Genomic DNA, 21590 nt, shown 5'->3' on the forward strand with positions numbered 1-21590 from the left:
CAAAGCTACGACCCGCTGAGAGCTCAGCTTGTTTCTTTTGAAGTCCAAGCAATTTCGAAAGGGCGTCGATAGAAAAGGAGGGGCGTCAGGGAGGAGGCAAGGTTGCGGCGCGCGGTACGAATCTTACAATGGCCTTAAAACAATCGAAGCTAAGATCAACACCGATCAGCCCCCCCCCCTCGCTACATGTACACTTTCAGTGCTCCGCAAAACAAGTGCGCTCCAGTTCAGAAGTCAAAAGCTATAGAGTCCTTGTTTTGTTTTGAAGGGGAGGGGAGGAAACATTTTAGAAGTTACCGTGATAGCAAGGAGCCCTGTACAAAGAAAATAACGGCAAGGACGACAGACAGCGACACCAAAGAGGCTCTTACCAGTTCACAATCATAGCGGCATTGTTTTCTGCAATGAATGGCAGCTCCCCTCTGGCCTTCAAAATTACCAAAAGAACGATCCAGACCGTGGGCTGCTGAGGCATCTCCTGGAATCGAGCTCAGCTCCTCAGAGCAACACAACAATCCAAAGCGAGAAGTGGGCGCTGGAGGGTGCCAGAAGCACACACGTCCGGGTCTAGCAGGGCCCTTACCAAAAAATACAAATAAAAAAGGCTTGCTTGCCCAGCCCCAAGAGAGCAGCAGAGTTCTTGATAGAAATCCAAAAGTTTGTGTCCAGGGGCACCACCTGCCACAGAGGTTTCCTAAGATTTAAGCAAAGAAACGGATGGTTTTCAACCTCAAGAGGTTTGCTTCCCCCTCCTCCCTCCCTCTCATCTGCTTTTTTGCGAATGGCCCAGGTTACATCTGGGTGGGCTGGGTTCTGATTGCAGGGTGGATTACAAAGAATAGGACAGAGATTGTAACCAAGGATTAGCACAATACAAAAATCTGATTTTACACAGGGAAAGCATCAGTCAAGCTATGGATTTTCTGGACTTCATCAAGCTTTAAGGAGGCCTGTCATCAGGGTTACTTGTGAACAGATTTCTAAGATGTTCTACAGAGCTGTAGCATATGGAAGTTTATTTATTTATTGTATTTATATACCACCCTATAGCCGAAGCTCTCTGGGCGGTTTACAATAACTAAAAACATTAAAAACAAATATACAAATTTAAAACACACCTTTTAAAAACAATTTAAAATAGCAAGTAAAGATCCATGAAAGAATTTCACAGTTTGTATCGTGTGCCACTCTAGTCTTCAAGTGGTGTGAGATTTCCAGGGGGTTCCTGTGCATATCTAGGGTTTGGTTTCCTTGGAAAGAAGGCCAGTGGAGACTATGGTGTCTTTTACAAAATACGTTTTTTATCTATACACATTCCAACCTGAGCTTAAGATGGAGGGGTTCAAAGCATTAGCAGTCCAATAGATCTTGCTTTTCCCTCAGGCTTATAAGAGGCAGAGAGCCAGTGTGGCATAGTGGTTAGAGCGTTGGATTATGACCTGGGAGACCAGGGTTTGAATCCCCACACAGCCATGAAGCTCAGTGGGTGACCTTGGGCCAGTCACTGCCTCTCAGCCTCAGAGGAAGGCAATGGTAAACCCACCTCTGAATACTGCTTACCATGAAAACCTTATTTGTAGGGATGCTATAAGTCGGAATTGACTTGAAGGCAGTCCATTTCCATTTTTATAGGAGGCATCCTGAAGTCATCCTGCAGGGAGTGGGCCTCTCTGCTTGTCTCCCATTCCCAGCCTTTTCTCAGACAAAATACAAGCCTCTCTTTTGGCCCCAGGAGGGGGGGGGGCTCTCCTGAAGAGTTTCAATAACGACAATCTCTCTGGCCCATTCACCAGTTAATGGGCACCTGACAAACCCATCAGCCCACCTGGCCACTCTATTAGATTAACAAAGGAGACTCATCTGACCAGCAGACCAGGTTTCTCAGCTGCAGAGCCCACCTCCAGGTGTAGGGTCCCAAATCAGAGGCTGGGACTCATAGAAATCATCTAAACTCCCCAACCCATTACACTATATTTTGCTCATACTTCATCTCCCCCCCTTACAATTTCTCCTGAAAAACAATGTTATGAAGACTGGCATTTTGATTTTAAACCATGCAAATATTGATGGGGGGGAGGGGGGAGGGTCAGGGCAAAACAAGCATCCCTTTCCCATTCCTTTTACTTTCTTCCTCCATCCCCTCCTCCCCATCCATGCTTCCTCACCTTAACCCAGCTAGGATCTGTGCAAGAAAGCAGCCTTCTACATGTGTTTCACTGGGATCTAGGAAGCTGCCTTCTACTGAGTCAGACCGTTGGTCCATCTTGCTCAGTATTTCTCTGCACTGACTGGCAGTGGCTGTCCAGAAGTCTCTCCCAGCCCTACATAGAGGTGCCAGGGATTGAACCTGGGACCTTTTTCATGCAAAGCAGATGCTCTACCTATGAGCTACGGCCTTTCACTATCAACATCAGAAACTGAGAGCAAATTGGTGGTACATCCAAAAACTGTACCTGAGTGTGACTGCACTGAGTTGGTTTCAATGTGGTTAGTGTTGTGTGGAAGGCTGCTTCTACCTGTGGGTCACCTTACTTGGGATGGAGTGCCTAGATCCATGGACCCACTTTTTGGGAGAGCCACTTCAGTCTGTTGATCCAGCTGGGAAGCACCATGATTTAGCACAAGATTCCACAGTGGGCCTCTAATGGAAGGAATTGGCCTAAGCGGATGTATAACTTTTGGGCACTGCCAGTTTTGAATATCTTTTTTTAAAAAAAGACAAGATGTTCATGCATATCTTTGTACAGAGGAACTCACATTTGGGTTCCTGCTTTTCGGTAAATCAGGCACCAACTTTTTTGTAATGGGTGTGTGATTAAAAGCAAACAAATTCAGGCTACATTATAGATCCAACACCTTTGGCTTTTCCCCTAAGGTTTTCCTCACAACCAATATGCTATTTTTTTTCATTTCTGCCCAGGATACAGATACCTTGCCTCAAGTTAATCCTGTTGTAGATATGGGGCATTTTCTGAGCAATCAAAGTACAGTTTCAAGAAGGTACAATTCTTTGCACATAATGCAGTCCTATTCCTGTGACTGTGACGATGAACAATGCAATTTGCTCCCCACTCACATACACCCATGACCAGCCATATCATAGGTATAGGTCTTGGAAGATCTGTACTATATCCAAGTCTCTCCAGTCTGGAACTCTTAGGCATGCTAGAAATGATAATCTGTTATCTGAATTTTAAACAACTATTTGGCTGCATTGAGCATGTGCAAAAATCAGTACACTGATTCTGTATGCAAACCTTGGCATTTCCTTGCTGCTGGTGCATGTAAAATATTATGGATTAATAGGATCAAATGAAAGTCCTTTGCAAAAGTGTGAAATAGATCATGAATGCTCTTGCAAACCACTTATAAATGACTCTGGGTCAGCCTAAAATAGGTCCATGTGACATGAATTTAATGTTGTATCATCAATTTACTGTGCAATCCTATGCACATTTACTAAGAAGTAAGATCTTTGGGGTGGGCAGAGCAATCCTAACCATGCCTGGGGATGATTGGACTGGCAAAACTGCTGCATTTGAAACTATGCCAGCTTCTTTTTTGGGGAGAGGGGTGCTACATCAACTCCAAGTTCACACAGCGGAGGGAACTGGCTTGAGTCCCTTGCCAGGCAATAGGCCAACTTAGGAGCCAATGAATCCATTGCCAGCCTTGCTCCACTCCAATAACACCCCTGGTGGTAGCTTTCTGTTTGTATTTTGAGCGGGTGCAGTGAGAGCCATCATGGCCACCCAGTCGAATGGAGGAACACTTCCATCCCATCCTAACCCCCTCCAGGAGTGAAGATCAGGGGTTACGATTGATCCCTCTTACTCCCAAGGGCATGTGCATACAATGGCAGCCTGATGATGCAATCACAAACGTTACAAGACGGTAAATAGGTTTACAGTCACAGTAATTAGGTTCAAAGTCACTTCATCTAGATCCCAGTGCTATATAACTGTAAGGATAGGAACTATCTGTGGAAATGATCTCTTTCCCCTTTGAGGCATCATGGTCCTCTAATGGGAGGCATTGAAATGCTTCCATGTGGCAGTGACTTTATAGCAGCCTTCTCCAACCTGGTGTTCTCCATAAGTTTGGACTACAAATTACACCATCCCCAGCCAGATGGCTGGAGACTATGGGAGTTGTAGTCCCCAAACATCTGGAGGGCCCCAGCCTGGCAAAGGCTGCTTTGCCGGAAACCATAAAGCTTCACGCATTGATCCACAACAATGGAGCGAATCAGCATCAGTGCTAATTGCCACTAGTTATGTGTGGCAGTGGCATGAAGATTCACCAGACAATGTGCAGTATTTCATAATAAATACTCCACATTACAGGTCCCTTGTAAAGAAGCTGTTACAGGAAAGTGATTGCAACAGCCTCCATGAGTCCATAACACATGGATTGAGTGTGGCCATGGGAAGTCACATCCCCACCAACAATTGGGTAGATAGGCAGGGCACCAGCACAGGTTGGTATGTCTGGTGGTATGTATAAGGTCTGTGCAGTTTAGATGCCAGGGATCATTTCAGCCTAGAAATAAGCTTTCAGAGGATGGTTCCTGACTTTCAAGAAATAAAAGGGGTTGTGGATTTTATGTAATAATCCTCTTTTCCCAGCCAGTTGCTAGTATACTACTTATGAGGTTTTTTTTTAAGTCCTCAGGTCATACCTTCTTTGAACCAGTCCCAGATTGCTTGTTCCTCATGTGGAGGAATTGCTACACAGAAGAGAGCTGTATATGATGAACTGGTGCTCTGACCCTTATTGATAACTGTGCATCTCTCTCTCTCCCTCTCCTCCCTGTCCCCCTGCCACCTCAGGTGAATATACTATAATGAGAGCACACTTTCACCTGAAAAGAAAGATTGGTTATTTTGTCATCCAGACTTACCTTCCATGTATTATGACGGTGATCTTATCCCAAGTATCGTTTTGGTTAAACAGAGAATCTGTCCCTGCTAGAACAGTCTTTGGTAAGTATTTCACTGCTCTCTGGGTCTTACTTTTTTTGCTTTTAAAGTGATTTTTATGTTTTTCAACCTGAGGGCCACATTCCCTTGTGGGCAACTTGCCTACCAGTGGTGGGTGTGGCCAAAGTTGAGCGACAGGTGGCTTTCTTACCTTTGGACAGTAGGCTTCATTCCAGCCACACAAAAAACAGCAGTTTATATACACACGGCTACATTCCTACCCACACACTTGAGGAATGAGTGGAACAGGGATGGGTGTGGCCTGGGAAGGAGGTATGCCTGGGGAGAGTCCCAAGGGTCAAATAGGGAGGCTTGCAGGGCTACATTCAGCCCCTGGGCCTGTGGTTCTCCATCTGTGTTCTAAGGGATCCAGAATGCCATGTTTTCCTCGCAGAGCTTGGAGAAGTTACTTTTTTGAACTACAACTTCCATCAGCCCCAGCCAGCATGGCCACTGGATTGGGCTGATGAGAGTTGTAGTTCAAAAAAGTAACGTTTCCAAGCTTTGTTTCCTCGTAATACCTCATGACACGGCAGAATGTGTAGGTAGGAGCAGTGGGGCCATCAGGGCAGACGTCCAGGACTCCACTCAGCTGGCAGCAGGGCTGGCTTTTTACCACATTTTGAAGTAAGTGGAGTGATATACATGACCTTCTAATGAGGGGAGCCCTGTCCAACTATTAAGTCCAGGTGACCTAACTGCACCATTGGGATAGGAGGTGGTGCTTGACACTTTCCCTGCCAACCTGTTTTCGCCTGCCCATGGCCTGCCTCAGGCAGTTTATTGCTTTTTTCTCCACCCCTTTCATCCCGATCAGCAGGTTCTGAAGGCAGCCATGGCCACTTCCTTGCATGCAATTATGACCACAGAAGAAGTAGGGGAATGTAACATCAGAGGTGGCCACAGGACAGGGCTTCTGCATGACTAAATGTCATAATTGATCTCAGCCAGTTTTGTGGCACAGTTCTTATTATTTGGACAGCATGGTTATTCCTGAAGTTAAACTCCATGTGACCCATTTACCATAGCAGCCTGCTTGATTAAAACAGTGACTACTTACTGCTTTAATTTATTTAGTTAGTTAGTTTATATCCCACCTTTCTCCAAAGAGCTCAAAGTGGCATACAAACATGGTTCCCCTCCTCCCAATTTTATCATCAAAACAACCCTGTGAGGTAGGTTAGGCTGAGAGATAGTGACTGCCCTAAGGCCACCCAGTGAGCTTCATGGCCAAGAGAGGATTTGAACTCTGGTCCCCCGGGTCAAGCCCAACACTCTAAACACTATGCCACACTGGCTAGGTTGGGGAAGGTTGAGCTAAACCATAGATAGTTCACAGGTAATTCTAAAAGTTGCTTATTCTTTTCTTTTCAAGGCGTCACTACAGTCCTTACAATGACTACTTTAAGCATCAGTGCCCGCAACTCTCTACCAAAAGTGGCCTATGCTACTGCAATGGATTGGTTTATAGCTGTGTGCTATGCCTTTGTATTTTCTGCACTGATTGAATTCGCCACAGTCAACTACTTTACAAAAAGAAGCTGGGCCTGGGATGGCAAGAAAGCTTTAGAGGCTGCAAAAAAGAAGGTGGTTGTTATTTGCATCTCTTTGAAAAGCTAGAATACTTAATCTGAATTGGGGGTGGGGGTTCTCTGGCTTGGTTGAAAATCTAGTGAGCATAATCCACAAAGAGTTCTCTTGCTGAACCCAATTTAAAATGAGATTATTGTGATCTTGTATTCTGCATTCCACTGGGTTACCCTCCTAGTGTTTAACAATCTTATATGAGAACTAGGGGGGCAGAGCCCTGCTGCTCACATACCAACACCCACCCCAAACACACCAGGCACCTCCACACACAACACACACACGCACAAGGCACTGCTAAACTTTCCCCCTCACCACCGTCCTCCCAGGCACCCACACTCCCCATCCCAAACTGCTTGCCTTGGTTGTTGCAGCACCACCACTGTGCAGCCCGCCTGTGTGGTTGCTCCCGTGCTACCCCTCTGCCACCCCACCAGGCAGCCGCATTCTACAACCCAACCCTCTGTTGTTCAGTTGCTACCGCCGTGCCACTGCCAGCCTCATGCCGAGGGTTCTGCCACTGCTACCGCACAGCCTGCCCAGTCAGCCATCTTTGCTGCTGCATCCCACCCCCAACGTCATGCTGCATGCTGGCATGCTGGCTTACCTTTTTATTATATAGGAAGAAATGAATTATCCCACTGCCTTCAGTGAGACAATCAATGTCATAGAGCTGGCCCTAACATTAGGCAGAATGAGGCAACTTCCTCAGGCAGCTGATTTTGGGTGTCAGTAAAGGGAAGCAAATGGTTGTTATTATTATATTTTACAGCCAGAGAGAAGGAGAGGCGCTTGTGGGATTTTCTACCTCAGGTGCTGAAATAACATGACCTCTCCTGGGTATTATGCAAGCATGAGGCAGGGGTGAGGAGAATTTGCTCCACCTCAGTCTCTGAATATCTGGATTTATGTACATAACCTGGGATCAAGACTGTTTTTTGCTGAAATCTGGCCTGGACAAAATATCGGAGGTGGAGGGGTGGCTGTTCTTTTTTTGAGGAACAAAAATTAATTATACCCTATGAAAACTGTATAGAAAACAGAACAAAAAGGTATCCTAAAATGTTGTTTACCTTTGCCAGTAATGGGGTGTTGCTGATTTAACAACTGTCCCAAACATGGAACATCATGTAAGTAGCTAAGCTCTCTCTATAAGGGTTTTGAAATCCATCTCTATGCATTGGAGGTGAGGATTAGATTGATAAAGACTTGCAATAATTCACATGCTGATCTGAATCTCAGATCCTGTGGTCCTTCACTAGTGATGTCAACAAACACTTTTCTGGGTGCTGAAACCAGTGATTTATTTTTTTTAAAAAAAGCAAGGCATACTTTATAATTATTATGAAATTATTCATATAGTACCGTCAGAGTACATGAAACTTTACAGAGGAGCATAAACAAAAGCTTGGTTCCTGCCCCAAGAAACTTCCAATCTAAATATCAATATAGGAGAGAGAAAGGGATGGAGAACCTCCTGGACTCCAGTTCCCAACATCGTGCACATAGCCCATATTGGGTGGCACTGATGAGAGTTGGGAGTCCAATGGCATTTGGATAGCCACAGGTTTCCTCATCCCTGCTAGAGAGGGTGGAAAAGTCAAGGGTAACAAGGAATGAACATGAAAAATGAAGCAACGTGTTCTTAGTCTTCATTTCAGTCGCAGGTAAGGACTAATGCTGTGGTTTTACACTCTTATCTGGAAGTAAGTACCACTGAACTCCATGAAGCTTGCTTTTAGCTAGACATGGGTAGGACTGCACTGTAAGGAGTTAAACCAAAAGCTTGATAAAAGCTATGGGATTTGAGCTGGGCTTTGGAGAGAAAGAGAGAGAGGCTGCATTCAGACAGCACTTTATTCCGTTTTCCCAAAGTTTCCTTCCCTGTTAATGTGCACGTTTTATGTAATCTTTTACATGATGTAAAAGCCACTTCTGGAAATCTAGTGGAGTCAAGTGAAAATTTAGCATTCATTTCCATGTTAATTGCTTCCAGAAAAAAATCTGTCTGCAACCCTGTTAACCCAGAACAATCACAGGAGTTTAGTGTTTTATTTTTCCAGGAATTTTCTGGGGCTCATGCTACTGACACTCACATAATGCAACTTGGAGTGGCATTCTGGTATACAGAAGTGTGCATGCCCACTGGTGTGAATGAAATGTAGCATGAGTTTGCAATATATTGATGGGGGAAAGCACAGTTCCATAATGCAGCAGGTAGTGCAATATGAGAGGAATGTTAGAAATCAGGACAGAAGTGCTAGCATCATAATAAGGAAAAATAACACAGTAAATCCCGTCAGAAAGAGAGCACCAGTTCCAAGCGTTAAGGATGGTAAAGAAGAATATCCTCTTTTATTCTCTCTATCTACTTGTTAAGACAAATCCCCTACACCCAACCAGAAGATGCATTTTCAGACTGAATTAAGATTGATATGTTTTTCTTCAAAAGATCTGGTCTTCATACAACCAGAGTGATGTGGTAAATCACTGACTTTCCCCCCTCATCTTCATGATTTCAAATAAATATTTATGAAAATGTTATTGGAATCTAGGTTTCTTCAACTGGGCTTATAAATCTGGAGTACCTTACAGTTTTAGGAAGAATTAGAATCATCAGTCCACTAGAATGCAAAACACACACCCATCTAGCACTCTTTAAATCACCAGTTGCTTTTGTCAGTGTTGAGGCATAAGTAACCTAAGTTTTGCAGTGACTCTGTAAAATACTTCAACTTTTTCATGTCCGAGTGTGTATTTTTTTCATCAGTGTTTTGTTCCATTGTTTTGCAGAAAAAAGAGCGTGAATTATTGGCAAACAAAGCCATTAACACTTACACTACTGGAAGGATGACCCCCACATTAAACATACCAAAGGACTCTGCCCCTGCAGTCATCTCCAATGCTGCTTCGGTTCCAGTAAAACCTGTTGAGAAACCTGCTGAAAACAAAAAGACCTATAACAGCATCAGTAAAATTGACAAGATGTCCCGGATAGTTTTTCCAGTCTTGTTCGGAACTTTCAACTTAGTCTATTGGGCCACATATTTGAACAGGGAAACTGTTATTAAAGGTGCTGCTTCTCCAAAATAAATGGAAGGACCTTTCAAATCAAGTGTTAGCCATACTTGCAAAAACAAATGCTACCAAGGAGAATTTGAGGTTCCAAAAGACTTTCTACCTTTGGGCAATATTCTTCAGGAAGTTTTTGCATGTTTAACAGTATGTACAAAAAATATTGCCTTGATTGTTTTTACATGTAACCTCAGATGTTTCTGACAATTACATTAAAGGCAGCAGACACAAATCTTTCTAGGACAACAGAAGACATGGAACATGGCTTCTGTGCTGCTGAGTAACTTGCATTGATAGTTTACAAATGAAATAGGGTATATTTTTTAAACTGTTTGGGCATATTGCATATCTGCAGTTTTTATACTTCGAATGTAAATATAGGTGGAGACTGTGGACTCTGCAGTTGCAGAAAAGTTCATACGTTATTCCAGAGTTTGTCAGTGCTGGGGTGTTCTGGCTTGGACCTAGAACACTATATGCCCATAACTTGGCTGTGCGCATGCGAGTGGATGTGTGACAGCTCTCATACTCCATGCCTCCTGGTTTTTGGATTAGGGGGAATCCATATACGTATGCTTCTCCCTTGAGAACTTGGATGGGTAGGATGCCTATCGCAGATCAAATACCACAGGCACAGTCTTCATTATGCCTCGTATCACCTGATAACGCAGAACATTTCAGTGAAGGCAGTTCACACATTCAGCTGCAAATCTGAGAAATGGGCCACACATTACAAGTACGGTAGCAATTGGTATCCCTGTGGCAAGTTTACCATCATCCCTGACATAATATGGAACACTACTGACACAAAGTACAGTACCTACTGTGCAAAACTGATGGCATGATTGCTCTGACTACATCTGGGATGGGGAAAGACATCAGGGCAGATGTTGTTGGACTTCAGTTCCTATTAGCCCCAATCATCATGGCCAATGGTCAGGGATGATGGGAGTTGGTGTCCAGCAACATCTAGGGGATCACAGGTTCCCCATTTCTGGATGTCATGATTAGAGTGCCAACAATTGTTGATGTCAGTAGAAAACTTACCGTGAGAACCCTAATCCTTGTGGTGACTGTAATGCACAGCTCAGCTCTAGATAATGTCATTAAGTGATGAGGTATTGAGCAATGTACATGCATATTGAATAGGCCCTTGTTTTCTTCACATAGCAAGTTTTAGAGATCCAGATATAGTCGCCTTTTTCCATACACAGGTAGAAGTCTCTTGATTGCACGTCTTTCTGGAAAAATCAGGCCACGTTACAAATCTAATGGCTGCCTCCTAGCTTCAGAATATTCAGGCAGCTTCAGAGGCTGGGACTTAGAAGCATTGGTGGCCTTCATACCCTGTTGCGTTGAAAATAAAAATGAAAGTTACTACCCCATTCTTCACTGAAAGCAGGAAAATGGTATCCCATCAGGAACGTACCACCCAAAACACACAGCTTCACCTTGCTTCTATGGCAAGGTCAGCCTTGCTGGCAGTAAGAGCTTTGAGTTATTACCTTTTCCAAATGTCTAGCCCAGGGATGGGGAACCTGTGGCCCACCAGATGTTGTTGGACTACAGTTCGCAGTTTCCCTGGCCACTGACCATGAAGGCTGGGGATTATGGGTGTTCGAGTCAAATAATACCTGAAGAGCCATAGGTTTCCCATCTCTGGTCTAGTTTCTCCTTCAGTTCCCTCACTTCCCTTTTCTTCACTCCTGTGGTGGTCTACAACTGTCCTGTGGCTTTCCACTCACAGCCATTCCAATATCTGTCAAGAAATTCCAGATTATACAACAGGTTGGTTGGCCACTAGGAGAACAGCACGCTGGACTAGATGGGCCATTGGTCTGATCCAGTTGGCTCTTCTTATGGTCCCTATCAGGGAAGTAAATCATATCTAATTTAGTTAGCTAGCTACCTTATCTATCTCATATGACTTGATCCCAGCCCTATCAGGGATCACAATGTATTTATAGTGTTATTTTTACTCTTTATAAAGCATTTTCTCCCCCTACTCCCTGCAAATGCTCAAACTGAAAATGTCTCCCCCTCAAAAAAACACCCCACAATCCACATATACAATATATATAAAATTGTCAACTAGTTAAAGGAAAGCAATAAAAATAGTATTGTAATTAGACAGTATTATAGCAGCACAGAGCATAAGAACAGAAGTAACTATAAGCAGCAGCAGAATGACACCAAAGTTCTTGTTACACACAGTCTTAAGTCTTTCAAGGCCTGGCAGGAAAAAGGTATGGTTTATCAATTTACCAGCTTCCTAAAGGCTAATTAAAGCTACAGAAGTTTCATCCTTTCCCAGCCTGGTAGTGGCATATTGATAACAAATCAGGCAGCGAGCAATTTTTTTTCATTTTTACACTGGTCACAATTTGCCAGGGTCTTATTTACACAGATATCCTTCTTAGCAAACAGGATATGTGCAAGAGCCATTAATTCATTCTAGTGGAACTTAATGCAGGTTGAAAGTTCGTTATGGTGGAAGGTCTCTTACTGTGCAGACAATGTCACTGGCCCAGATTCTCAACTATTGTGAATAGGCATTTTGAAATTCATAGAGCAGTTTTAATGTGTGCTTGCTGAGAGTCTGGTTCACTAATTACTTGAAAAATAAAGCCACTACCTATGTACTCATTAGAAGTGACATGAATTTTGCCTTTCAGGGAAATAAATACTTTTGTTCAAATTCAAGCTACATTTCCCCCCACTTAACTATCATTATTCAAGAACTGAGACTTGTATTGCATGAGATTACTTTTTTTAAAAAGTAGGATAGAACTAACTATGCCAGATAAAAAGTAGCTTACTATTCATTTTCATTAGGGTAACATGCACATATTTAGAATGTCTCCTGAAGAGAAAAAGAATGCTTCTTATATAACGATATTGTGTTCCCAGGAGAGAGAATGATTCTGCTTTATCAAAGCCAACTCTTTCCAATGACTATATCAGTATTTTGTTTGGTTCCATGCCTTTTGGTAACTTTTATTGCTTCCAACATGTTTTGCTTCATTGGTGAATGACTAAAACTGCAACCCTACCAATGGACATGTTTAGAATTTGTGCTATCAGGCTGCAATCCAATGCATACTTCCTTGGGAGTGGATACCACTGAATTCAGCAAGGCTTACTTCTGCGTAACCATGTCTAGGATCAGGGTGCATGTGTAATATGAGTTATTTTTGACTTTCTTTTTCCTGCATAGATCCATTGCTTCAATAGCTTTTGTAATTTTATCTTAATGTTTAAATAAAAGAATATGTTTGATAGTCAGTTGCAGAATGTCATTTTTTTCAAGCTTATTGTTTGTAGAAAGAATGAAATGTTCCATTAAAAAAACCCAAAAAAGAAGCTTGAATTTTCATTGCTGCCAGTAGAAACAGATTCTAGAAACATACAGCACCTTGAAAAAGTAATCAGATCCCTGACCAAAGCTCTCATATTACTGAATTATGATATTTTATTTTGAAACGTTGACAATCAAAATCAATTATTTTAAGGTGACATTGGTTTTATGTTGGGAATGTTTTTAAGAAACATAAAAAACTAACATATGTTGCTTACATAAGTATTCAACCCCCACACATTAATATTTCGTAGAGCCACCTTTCGCTGCAAGATTTTGAGTTTCAGTGTTTCAAAATAAAACATCACACAGAACGAAATTACAATGTACTATTTGTAATTCAGTAATATGAGAGAATTGGTCAGGGGTCTGATCATCCATCTGATCCTTACACCTGCCAGAAGCCTACCAAGTATGACTCACTGCAATGTAATTCCATTCACTTCACTGGTTTCCAGGCTGTGTTTGTATGTGAGGAACTTAACAGAAGGTCTTTGCAAGTTAGTCCCCTTCCTTTGTGATAGGTTCCTTTGTTCTCTCAACTTAATGTCAATATAGTCACAGGTTCCCCTTTGCAAAGAACAACGTATAAAGCAGGAATGGGGAACCTGTGGCCCTCCATATGTTGTTGGACTACAACTCCATTCATCCCTTGTCATTGGCCATGCTGATTGGGCTGGTGGGAAGTGGAGCCCACCAGTATCTGACAGGCCACAGGTTCTGCATCCCTGGTATAAAGCTCTGGCTTTTTGAGGGTCCCTGGCTTACATTCTTCAGTTCTTATTTATTTTAGGCATTCAGATGTGGGTTTACCAGAAAAACATAAACTGGAATATTTTCTTATGGTAATTAGGGTACATTTTCAGTTTGCATTGGAAATGTTCCCAATGTTAGGGTCGCCATATTCCAGTTCCACAAATCCGGGCAGGCTAATTTGCATATTATGCAAATTATTTGCATATTATTTGCATATTGATATTTGGATTGTCCAGTTGTTTTGCTTTTGTGCCTAGGAATTACCACCAAAACCTGGGCAACATTTTCAGCCTTAAATGCCTAGACTCTAGTTTCCAACACTATGGAATATTGATTGATTAAGAGGATTTATATCCTGCCCTTCTGCTATTAAAAACAGAGCTCAACACAGCTTACAAATATAATAAAAACAATAAAAATACACAATCAATATAAAAACATAATAAAGACACAAAATAGCAACAGACATAAAGTAAGTCAGGGCAGCAGTACGGTTAACCATTACATATACAATATATTTCAGAGATGTGGTGGGTGGAGAAAAACAAGAAGCCAAAATGTTAGGAAAAGGAGTCACACCACATGCTCAGTTCTAAATACTGTTGCAGCAAGTTTTACAAGTTCCTCCAGTATTCCACTGGTGCAGGCACTCAGACATTCAAAGTATCTGTATGTTTCTTAGGTTTTATAAAAGCAGAGCTTTGCTTAACTCAAAATTTCTTCTCCCTTTGATCAACCACATCTACACAGGTTCCACCTCCATACTCAAAATGAAATTGGGCCTGGAAGTGTGCAACAACCCCACACATACCTTGCTAATTTGATTACCAATGCCAGGATGTCTGTCTTATCAACTACTCTCCTACTCTCTGCCCTCCCCCCCCCCGCCCAGGCATCATGAAAGACCCAGTCCTGGCCTCAGAAAGAAAATAAATATCGGGTCCTTATCAAAGTACTGATAAGCATCTTGTTTTAATTAAAACAATAATTGTAAATTCTTGCTCTTATTACTAAAATTACTAAAATATTTAAGGTACATAAAAACAGCCAGGGGAAGATATTGGGGAAATATAAAATAAATACAAATAAAAAGGGTGTGTGTGTGAAGAGACCTTAAATGTGTAATAAAATCATCATCAACAACAACAGCAATAACAAAAAGCAAACCAGGAATATCACTGGTTGATTTTAAAAGTATTTGGCTGACACTTAATGTTAAACAAATAGCCACTGCCAGGAGTGAGCCAGCCCAGTGTCCACCTAGGGCAGGCAGGACTCACCCTCCTCCTTTGTGTTCTTCAGCAGCCTCTGCCCGCTGCCCTCATGCAATGGTCATGCTTTTTTCCAGGCCTGGAAAAAAATTAAGCTGCTTTGCTGCCAAAGGGAAGGAGCCGTGTGTGCACACGCACCTCTCAGCACCTACCCTGCCGGCAAGTCTGCCTATCAGGCATTGCAATGAGGTTTTCTAGTCTAGACACTGCCTCAGGTCAATCAAACTGAAACACAACCCTGGCTTTACTGATTGGCTGCAATTCTGAATGGGCGGGGTTAAAGCTACGAAGTGCTACAGTACTGTTTAAAGAAAGATTTAACAGTCGGGGGGCAGCTGACGTTTTTATGTATATCTTGAGAACTGGACCACCTAGAAACTTTTTTTTTTAAATTACAGCTGAGAATCCAGGCCACCTAAGGGGCTAAACGGGCACCAGGTGGCAAGCTAAGAATCCAGGTGAAACCCGGCTAACTGGGTAATATGGCAACCCTACCCAATGTCCTAAAGAGTTCTCTAACTGCACATGTTTCTTTTACTTGTATTTACTAAACAAAGCTAAAAAAAATGAAACTGCCAGGTCTGCCTAATATTGATTTTGCACTTAGCATCCATTCATTGTTACCAATCACCTTATGAAATGGAAAACATTTGGCAGAAAAACAAAGTACTGAGAAATTTTCCTCCCTTTTTCACCATCACTGGCTGAGGACCTACAAGATTTGGCAGAAGCCCAACAACACTGGTGAAGCTTGAGAGACAAAGCCCAGCATGGAAGATATGGAGTCAAAACTCCTCAGATATATGCTGCTGAAACCACCACAGCACGTTGTGGGTGGGGCAGGCACAGCACATTGGAGAAGTATGCTTACCCTGTATCCTATACTCCAGACCACACTTATGCTACCTGGGGCTGACCTGATAGAGAGAACTTCCTCCCATTAACTTCAATGAGAGGGGAAGCCTTGTATTGGCAACTGCTCCACCCTCATCAGCATGATAGAGCATAGGACAGGGGTGTGAACCTGTAGTCCTCAAGCCTAATCTCATGGGTGAAGGGGAAGTCTGTAGGGAGAGAAGGAGGGGGGGAGGGGGGAGAGAGATAAAATGGGTGGAGTAATAGAAAGAAGAGCTAGGGAAAGCCCTCTGCAGTTCAGACCTCAGCTAAGAAAGTGCTGGTCCTCTCCTGGTAGCTGACTGGGCAGGGAGATTGGGGGAAGATAGGAAACGGAACAAGAGAAAGGGGGTGGCTGTTGTGTATTGGCCCTCCAGGCTTGCATACAAGGAACTGCTGAGTCCACCCAGGGCTGTGGCAGTTTTGTTTCAGTTCTTTTTTTTTTTTATAATAATTTTTATTATCCAAATTTTCATAAAACAAACACAACAAAATCAAACAACAAAAACAATACAACAAAAATAAAAAGAAAAACTTGACTTCCGATTTGTCACAGATCAGCTATAAGTATATAATATATATCAAACCTGTCCCCTAAAACATACGAAATTCACTTTTTTCCATAGTCTATCTTAATTAATCGTCAAATCCCATTATCATCATTTCATTTTTTTCTTTCAACAAAAAGTCCAAAAGAGGCTTCCATTCCTTAAGAAATGTATCTGTCGTTTTTTCTCTGAGAAGGCATGTCACTTTGTCCATCTCAACTAAGTCCATTAATTTCAATAGCCATTCTTCCATTGTTGGTATTAATTCCATTTTCCACTTTTGTGCATATAATAATCTTGCTGCCGTAATCATATATAATATTATTCTTCCATATTTCTTTTCCTTTTGTTTATCCATAAAACCCAATAAAAAAAATTCTGGCTTTGACTGAATATTTATCTTTAAGATTTTTTGCATCATCCTACCTATCTGTGCCCAAAATAATTTTGCCTGTTTACATGACCACCACATATGATAAAAAGATCCTTCTTGTTGTTTACATTTCCAACATACATTAGAAACATTACTATACATTTTTGACAACTTTTCTGGAGTCATGTACCAACGATACATCATTTTATAAAAATTTTCTTTAAGATTATAGCATAATGTAAATTTCAAACCTTTTTTCCACATATTTTCCCATTGATCCATTTGTATATTATAACCAAAATTTTTTGCCCACTTGACCATACACTCTTTTACTTGTTCTTCTTCCATGTCCATTTTCAATAAAAAATTATACATTTTTGCAATTATACATTCATCATTTGTACACAAACCTATTTCAAAATCAGATTTATTTATTTCAAACCCATACATTTTCTTATCCATTTTGTATCTTTCTAACAATTGTAAATAGGCAAACCATTGAGAACTATATCCTTCCTTTGTTAATTGTTCTCTCTCTTTCATTGTATATTCTCCATGCACATTTTCTAATAATTCTTGGTAAGTTAACCATTTCTCTTTTCCAGCCATTTCTCTTCTATAAAATGCTTCTTGACTTGAAACACATAGTGGTATTTTCGAAAAAAACCTTGTTTTGTATTTATTCCATATTTTCAACAAAGGACGTCTTATAAAATGATTATTAAAATCCACATTCACTTTTACTTTATCATACCATAGATATCCATGCCATCCCCACTTCAGGTTGTGACCCTCCAAATCCAATAGTCTTTTGTTCCTCAATACAATCCATTCCTTTATCCAGACTAAGCAACAAGCAGCAAAATAAAGTCTCAAATTTGGTAATCCCAGTCCTCCTCTTTCTTTGGCGTCTTGTAATAATTTAAATTTAACTCTTGGTTTTTTCCCCTGCCAAACAAATTTAGAAATATCTTTTTGCCATTGTTTAAAAGGTAAATCAGAGGATATTACAGGTATTGTTGAAAAAGAAACATCATTCTCGGCAATACATTCATTTTTATTACAGATATTCTACCCATTAATGACAACTGTAATTTATTCCATTTTAACAAATCTTTCTTAATCTCTGTCCATAATTTTTCATAATTATTATGAAACAACTTTGAATTTTTATTTGTCATAATAATACCTAAATATTTCACCTTTTCTTCTATTTTAAAATCTGTCTTCTCCATTAATTCTTTTTGATCCCTTAACGATAAATTTTTCACCAACATCTTTGTTTTTTGGTTATTGATCTTAAATCCTGCTAATGGCCCAAATTCTTTTAGTTTATCCATCAATACTTTAATTCCTTCCAAGGGATTTTCTAATACAATTATCAAGTCATCAGCAAATGCTCTCAGTTTATATTCCTCTTTTTTTATCTTTATTCCCGAAATCCTTTTGTCTTGCCTTATGTCTCTAAGCAGCACTTCTAGAACCAAAATAAATAAAAGAGGGGACAGTGGACATCCCTGTCTTGTACCCTTTTGTATTTCACATGAGTCCGTTAAATCCCCATTGACAATTATCTGTGCCTTCTGTGATGTATAAATCGATCTAATCCATTTTATAAAATTATCTCCAAAATCCATTTGCTCTAGAACCTTAAACATAAATTTCCAATTCAAATTATCAAATGCTTTCTCAGCATCCAAAAAAATCAAAGCTGCTTGTATGTCATTTCGTTGTTCTAGATATTGCAACACATTCAAAACATTCCTGACGTTATCACGTAGTTGTCTTTTAGGTAAAAACCCCGCTTGATCTTCCTGAATAAATTGTTGCAATATTATTTTCATTCTTTCTGCCAAAATCATTGTAAAAATTTTATAGTCATTATTCAATAAAGATATTGGCTGATAATTTTTTGTTTTAGTTAAGTCCTGCTCCTCTTTCGGTATTAATGTTATATTAGCATTTTTCCAACTATCCGGTATCTTCCCCTCTTGCAAAATTGAATTCATTGTACATTGTAAAGGTGACAAGAGTTCCTCCTCCAAACATTTGTAATGCGCTGCCGATAATCCATCCGGTCCTGGTGCCTTTCCTAGTTTAATTTTACTTATTGCATCGGATATTTCTCTTAACGTAATAGGACCATTAATAGCTTGTCTCTGAAAATCTGTGATTTTAGGCAAATTCTGTTTGGATATATACTCTTCTATTTTTTCAGAAGGAATTTCCTGACATTTGTACAACATTGAATAATATTGATGAAAAGCTTTTTGGATTTTTACATTGTCTGTCAACATCTCTTCTCCTTCTTGTATCTTTAAAATGAGATTTTTTTGTCCTTTTCTTAATTTATATGCTAACCATTTCCCCGGTTTATTTGCAAATTCAAAAGTCCTTTGTTTAGCAAAATTTAATTTCCTTTCAATTTCTCTAACTGTCAACATTGACACTTGTTTCTGTAACATTTTAATTTGATTTATAATGAAAACTTTAGTTGGATTCTTCTTCAATTCTTCCTCTTTTTGTTTTATTTCTTCCAGAATTAATTGCATTTTCTGTTGTTTCTTCTCTTTTAGTTCAGAATTGCATTTAATAAAATATCCCCTCATAAATGCTTTACTTGTATCCCAAACAATATTTTCATCTGTTTCTTTGTATAAATTATGTTCAAAAAACTCTTTTAATTTCTTCTTACATTCTTGCACTACTTTATCATTCTGTAATAAAGATTCATTTAGTCTCCACCTAAATCCAAGATTTTTTTATAAAAAAGTCAATATCACAGGGTTATGATCCGAAAAAGTTTTTGGTAGTACATCCATCTTGGAAATGTCTTTCACTAAATTTTTAGACATCCAAATCATATCAGTCCTCGAAAATGTTTTATGTCTTTCTGAAAAGTAAGTAAATTCCTTTGCATTGTCATTTATATATCTCCAAGCATCCACCAATTCTAAATTTTCCATCAATTCGAAGCAGATCTTCGGCAATTTGCCCTGTGTCTCTTTAATATTTTTCTCAGAAAGTCTATCCATTTTTGGTGAAATTACCCCATTCCAATCACCCATGACACACCAATGATCATATGCAAACTCTGATAATTTTTCCATAAGTCCTGTATAAAACCTTGTTTTATCTTCATTGGGGGCATAAATGCCCACTATCAAAATTTTTGTACCCTGTATGGTGATTTCAACTCCCACAAATCTGCCACTATCATCCAATAATATCAATTTAGGAGACAGTTGTGAGTTAATATAAAGAACAACACCATTTCTTTTCTTGGATCCTGCCGAAATAAATTCTTCACCCAAATTTTTACAGATCAAATATTTAGAATCTTTCTTCTTAATATGAGTTTCTTGTAAACAAATTATATCCAATTTTAATTTTTTCAAATAATGAAATACTTTCTTTCTCTTCTGCGACGTATTAGCTCCATTTATATTCCAAGTTAGATATTTGTAATCCATTTTTAGGCATGTATTTTAGAAAAGTCTGTACCTGTTGCTCCCTTTGATTCATCATCATCCTTTTCTTCCTCTACCTGTTTCTGTTGACTTTGTTTCCCAGGAATTATATCCATGTCTTTAAGTTTGTCTTCTTCCATGTCTTTTGAAGCTTTTCTCAAGAAATCCCTTGCTTTTTGAACAGTATTCAATCGATACTTCTGTTGTCTAAATGTAAAAATCACTCCCTCTGGAACATCCCATCTAAACTGAATTTAGGAGTGCTGGCTGGTGGTTGTCTCTGAGGGAGCTCTGCCTCAGAGGAAGCTTTTTTCAGTTAAAAGTCGGTCAAGAGGAATCTCTGACTGGCGTAAATGTTCTCCAAGATAAAGGAGAACCGAAGAGATTATCCACGTCAACTTCGTTGAGCTGTAGATAGCTGGATTTGATCAGGAATCCCCTGAGATAAGAAGGCATATCTAGCAGCGGAAGACGAAGTCCGGATTTACAACAAGCTGTGCTGAAAATAAGCGAGACGTTTTTTTTCTTTCAAAAAAACGTTTTTAACGAGCGAGCCTCCTTCTGTCTATATCTTATCATTTGACTTAAATTACTACCGTAAAAGAGACTTGTTTACGAATCAGCAATTCAGGAATCTGGGTGAGTCACACTTTTTTCTTTTATATAAAGTTAAGGAAGAAGGGAGCAACTTAAAGAACTTGTTTTATTTTTTTATGACAAAAAGCTGGCTTAAATTTGGAATTACAAAGATTACAACGGATAAGAGGCAACTTATTAGATAAGATGATTTGATTATTTGAAGGAAATATATCTGAGACTATTTTTTTATTCCTTTTTTTGGATTATTATTTTTTGAACGAATCTGCTGTTCGTGTATGTTACTAACTGCTGGATGCTGAGAGCTGGATTTGTTTTACATTCCTGAATGTGCTGGAGATAAGAACCGTGCTGGTCAGATCATATTAACAGGCCTGGAATATTAACTCTTTTGTTGTTGGGGGAAAAAAGAAACAGTTTGCCTCTAAGTTTGGGAACATTGACTAGATAATAGAAAAGGTTTTTTCAAGAATGACAACCAGGAAAACAGCCAAAGTTTTAGAGCGAAGAGGTTCAACTGATACACAGGAAGGGATAGATATGTTCCAGAAAATTATGGAGGGGATTAATGATCTTAAACAAGAGATGAAACAAGAGATGAAACAGGACAGACAAGAATTTAAAGGTGAATTTTGCAATATGAAAAAGGATTTTAAAGATTTAAAAGATCATATCACAA

At 40.1% G+C, this 21590-nt stretch overlaps 1 protein-coding gene across 2 annotated transcripts in view; it reads left to right on the plus strand.

Annotated features, from left to right (window-relative positions):
- Nucleotides 1-9861, plus strand: part of GABRA5 (gamma-aminobutyric acid type A receptor subunit alpha5) — a 99594-nt gene extending 89733 nt beyond the window's left edge. The window contains exons 7-9 of one of the 2 annotated variants that reach the window (XM_061626946.1): nt 4833-4985; nt 6358-6572; nt 9363-9861. In XM_061626946.1, coding sequence (XP_061482930.1) covers nt 4833-4985; nt 6358-6572; nt 9363-9662 — 668 coding nt within the window. In that variant the 3' untranslated portion in view covers nt 9663-9861. The remainder of the gene's footprint in view (nt 1-4832; nt 4986-6357; nt 6573-9362) is intronic. The other variant, XM_061626945.1, reaches the window with a different exon arrangement.
- Nucleotides 9862-21590: the final 11729 nt, after the last annotated feature.

This window comes from Rhineura floridana, chromosome 5, assembly GCF_030035675.1.
Source record: "Rhineura floridana isolate rRhiFlo1 chromosome 5, rRhiFlo1.hap2, whole genome shotgun sequence".
NCBI classification, from domain to species: Eukaryota; Metazoa; Chordata; class Lepidosauria; order Squamata; family Rhineuridae; genus Rhineura; species Rhineura floridana.